Consider the following 5,012-nt stretch of genomic DNA (forward strand, 5'->3'; position numbering starts at 1 on the left):
GCTCGCGCGGATTCCCTCCTCCACCGCGGGCGGGCGAGGCGCCCTCGGGAGCGACCCGAGGAAGCGTCCGCCATGCGCGGGAGCCAGACCGGAAGCCCCAAACTTAGGGCACTTTTTAGGTTCACAGAAAGACCTGTCTTGCCCGTAAACAGTTCCAGTCACCGGATTTAAGTATCCAAAGATAATCTGACTTCGCTATTAGAATATAAGACGGAGCACCCTGGCTGCATAAGTAAGAGTTTTAGGGCATGTACAAGCTGGAACATAAGCCCTAAAATCCCTTGCAACTCTCAGACTACACGCAACCACTAGCAAATGCAGTGTCTCTTTGACTGGGCAGCCATATAGCTTATTATAGCAAGTAATGTCAGTGACACATCCAGCTCAGTAGTTTCATTTGCTGACTGGCAATAGCTTTCCCAGGCCTCAAACAGAGAAAGGTCTTTTCCAGCCTCTGCTACCTGAGATCCTTTAACCAGGGATGCCAACAACTGAACCTTCTGTATGCAAAGCATGTATATCCTTCTGATCCCCAGGCCTTTCTTAATAATCCAGCTCAGTAGTTTCATTTGCTGACTGGCAATAGCTTTCCCAGGCCTCAGACAGAGAAAGGTCTTTTCCAGCCTCTGCTACCTGAGATCCTTTAACCAGGGATGCCAACAACTGAACCTTCTGTATGCAAAGCATGTATATCCTTCTGATCCCCAGGCCTTTCTCAATAATGTATCTTATGGCATACACGCATAATGCAGCTGTTGCCACTCCCCACCATCTGTTTTGATGCTTCCTGCACAGGTAGGTCTACCGTTAGCATGAAAAAGCCCCCTCCAACTGATCTCTCATTTTACTTGAGTGTAGACTAGATGAAGTTCATAATCAGAGAGTGATCAGAAGGAAAGTGATAGGCCCAGGTGTGTGTTGTGTCCTTAATGCTAGGAATCAAAATAAGGAGGCAGCATACTTTGGGAGCACAGTTTAATATGTCCCATTCTGTCTGGAGCTGCTATGTGAACAACTTCCTTTCTCCCTGTTCCTACCAACACCAAGCCCTGGAGTAGACTGGGGCGGATTAAAGGGACAGAGTTGTCAAAATACCACAGTGTGCAATATATGGCTATATTAAAACAACTATGACAACAACAACAACAACGTGCAAAGGAAACACAAAATTGGTTCTCAAGTTTCATTATTCACCCTAAAAGTTAAACTCGACCCAGATCCCTTGATCCTATCAAAATACAGAAAATAAAAACTGTAACTAGACCATATTCTGCACCTGTGAAAAATTCTGATCCCCGCACAAAAAGGCACAGGAGCCCTGCTGAGAAAAGAGTGTAACACCCCCCGTGGTCATTGACGCAGAGGCCATGTCTTTCTGGAAGAGAAAGGCAGAAGTAGAGATCTTACCCAATATCTGCGAGGTAGAGCTCTGTAGGGCTTGCTCCCCAATCTTCTGAATTGCTGTAAAATAGACATCAGCAGCCTCACATAATGCTGCAGAGAGGAGAGAGATAACACTAGGTGAGTTTCTCCCCTGCCTCTCTGCCCCCCCCCCGTTGTCTTTAATGCCCTACTCAAGTGACCCCCCATCACTTCCTTCCCTGCAAAGCCCTTTCTTTTGAAGTCTGAACTCAGCATACAAATCCTCTATGTGCACATTCAATGTTAAAAGGGGGGATCGGGGAGCATTCCCTGTCCATATGTGCATGGAGCAGGATAACAAACTGTGGTGCAATGCCTTACACGGACCCCAGATTTTGCATCTAGGTTTATTATCATTGGGTCTTCACTCTGTACAGGCTCAGTGTCTTGGGGGGGGGGGTGCTGGGAGGGGAAAAGGAGAAAGAGAAGTTGATATGACTCACTTCTCAAGCATCCAGAACCATATATATCCTCTGAATCCCAGAGCCAGGAGGCAACATCAGGGGAAGGCCTCTGCCTCTATGTGGTGTTGTTGGCTGCTCAGAGGAAATGGTTGGCCACTGTGTGAGACAGGATCCTGGACTAAACATACCATTGGTCTGATCCAGCAGGGCTCTTCTAATGTTCTTATGACTGTTGTTTTATCACCTTTTGTCCTTCCTCAGCATGTTGCTTTTCAATTGTTGTGTATACTTTTATTACTTTATTAAAATTCTTTACATTTTGAAAGCTAGCAGTCTGATCTCTGTGATCCATGTGAAGTCCTGCTATAGCACACATACCCAGAGAGAGGAGAAGAGGGGGAAACAACTTAACCCCACTCCCATTGTGTGTGTAACAGTGCTAGACCCCTGAAAGCTGAATTGCAAGTGTGGACAGCAAAGCAGATGAAAAGGCTGAGCTGCTCCTTTAGAGGCAGAGGTTTTCTGGGTGGGAGTCCTCAGAACGAGTGTGTACTCTAGTACAAATAAGTAGCTGGTAGAGAACCAGAGTAGCTCTGGGAATGGAGAAAGAAAACTCACTGGGCAGAAGAACCCAGACGGCTGCATAGTTCTCTCAGTCCAGAAATGATGGTTCCAAGTCCCATTTCCCCACACAAACATAAAAATAAAAAGAACCCTTTTTTGTTTTTGTATTTGTTACATAGGTTTCTTAGGCCCCTGCCACACGGGGGGGGGGGGAAACACCGGCAAAGTGCGGCTTTTTAAAGCCGCACCAAAATAGACACGCCGCGGCGGGATCCCTCGGATCCCATGAGCCGCGGCACCGTTGCTCCCCTGCACGATCAGATGCCAGGGAGGAAGCCATGGTCGGGAGACCGAGGCAGCCGGCTGCGCATGCATGCACATGCGCAGTTCGGCCAGGAGCCGGAGATGCGCCGGCAGAAGGACGCACCGGCGATCCCACGGCCGTGCTTGCTGCGGCCGTTCAGGTTAGACCTCCTCAGGAGGTGGTTTATTTTAGATGCGGGTTTTCGGCCGGAAGGGCCGGATCGGGGACGGGTGCGCAACGTTTCCCAGATGTTGTGGTGGGATCGCGGCCGTTTGCTGCGCCCCCGATCCGTCCCTCTCCCGGCCCAAAACCTTTCATGTGACCGGGGCCTTAGAGGACCTTCTCCTTGTTCATGTGTGGATCAGCATATCAGCAGAGGCCTTACACATGGCATATAGGTAACAATCACACGGTCAGTAGGCTCATGTTGAACTGCTGGCACATTAAAGATCTGTCCCAGATAGTTAGGGTTTTTGGGGTGGAGCCTGAGGAGGGCGGGGTTTGGGGCATAACGACATAGAGTCCAACTTCCAACGTGGCCATCTTCTCCAGGTGAACTGATTTATGTCGCCTGGAGATCAGTTGTAATAGTGGGAGATCACCAGCCACTACCTGGAGGTTGGCAGCCCTAGTGCTGCCAAATCCAGTTTGGGAAATTACTGTGATTTGGGGGTTGTGCTTGAGAAGAGAGCTCAGCAAAGATGTGACGACACATTCTGCCCTTCAAAGCTGCCATTTCCTCCAGGGGAGCTAATCTCTGTAGTCCAGAGAGCAGTTGTAATTCTAGGAGAACACCAAGCCCTAGGGTTGTCAGCTCCAAGTGTGGAAGTACCTGGAGATTTGAGGGGTGGAACCTGAGAAGGATGAGTTTTGGGGAGAGGAGGGACTTCAGTGGAGTATGACGCCATAGAGTCCACCTTCCAAAGCGGCCATTTTCTCCAGGTGAACTGATCTCTGATGCTTGGAGGTCGATTGTAATCCCAGGAGCTCTCAAGCCACCACCTGGATGTTGGCAGCCCTACTGGGTCCCATCTGGAAGATGGCAACCATAGTTCCCAGAGTTGTGGTCTGGGTGTCCCAACCTTGTTAGTCAGGTGGTGACCAGAGACAGGACCAATGAAAAACCCTCCTCAAGAACACTTGTACAGTGTACTCTGCTTTCCTTTATGGGCCAAGTTTATACCATTTGCATGTGTGCACTGGGGAAATTATCTCACAACTGCTGCTATGTACTGTTGTTTTTATTTAAATACTGTAAAAATTGTAAACTTACTTGGGAGTTTTAAAAAATGAATCTAGAAAGGCAGGATATATTATAAATATATACATTTATGCGTTTTGTGCAGTGTCTTTCATCATATGATTTGGACACACCCATAAATATGTAAGTGGACAATCAGTATGCCAAGAAGAGCTAGCAGATGGATTCATTATCCTGCCCCCCCCTTCCTTCACTGAGTGTCTGCCTAGGGTTATTAAGACAAGGCCATGTAGTTATTGGGTCAGGGGTATTCACTTCTGGCCTAAAGAGTCAGCTAGTATTGCCACTCACCATGGAAAGCTCTCACGTATTTGTTACCCAGGTACGCCAGATTCTCCAGAGCCGGATTAAACTGTTCTAGGATACTCTGTTAACCCATCCGGGTCAAGGAAGGAGTAAAAAAAACATACATACAACATATTAGCATAAATCACACTAAAACTCTGAGAGGCTATAGCTCAGGGATAGCTAATGTCAGTATTTATGGGGACCACTGCCCGCCATGTTCCTCTCAGACTCCCACTGGTTGCCAGCAACCCTATTAAACCCAGACATAGCTGGGGTGTTACATACAAATCCCAACAGGGCAAGATTCTATATCTCCCATGCTTACAAGAAGAAGAAGAGGAGATTGGGTTTATACCCCACCCTGCCTTCACTTGGAGTCTCAGAGCGGCTTACAAACTCCTTTCCCTTCCCCTCCCCACAACAGACACCCTGTGAGGTAGGTGGGGCTGAGAGAGCTCTGACACAAACTGTTTTCCCCCCCCAAGAACAGCTGTGAAAGGACTATGGCTTGCCACTGGTCATCCAGCAGATGCAAGTGAAGGAGTGGGGAATCAAACCCAGCTCTCCCAGATTAGAGTCCGCACGCTTAACCACTACACCAAACTGGCTCTCAATTTATGAAAAAAGCCAGTTTTCTAATTAGTTAAATTCTGAGTCATGGGGAGGAGGGTCTACTTGTTCAAAATCAAGGAGGATCACCAGGGGCCTGGGACAAATAAAAATTGCCCCCTCCCAATTGACCACCCTTGATTCTTACAGGATTAATTGG

General features: G+C 48.1%; 1 protein-coding gene across 1 annotated transcript in view; it reads right to left on the reverse strand.

The window, feature by feature from the left end:
* Nucleotides 1-4,322, reverse strand: part of BAIAP2L2 (BAI1-associated protein 2-like 2) — a gene marked incomplete at its 5' end in the record, with an annotated part of 29,816 nt that extends 25,494 nt beyond the window's left edge. Inside the window, 2 exons of the mRNA XM_015405971.1 lie at nt 1,408-1,494; nt 4,247-4,322. Coding sequence (XP_015261457.1) covers nt 1,408-1,494; nt 4,247-4,322 — 163 coding nt within the window. The remainder of the gene's footprint in view (nt 1-1,407; nt 1,495-4,246) is intronic.
* Between the last annotated feature and the right edge of the window lie 690 nt (nt 4,323-5,012).

This window comes from Gekko japonicus, unplaced genomic scaffold (genome assembly GCF_001447785.1).
Source record: "Gekko japonicus isolate JY-2015 unplaced genomic scaffold, Gekko_japonicus_V1.1 scaffold385, whole genome shotgun sequence".
Taxonomy (NCBI): domain Eukaryota; kingdom Metazoa; phylum Chordata; class Lepidosauria; order Squamata; family Gekkonidae; genus Gekko; species Gekko japonicus.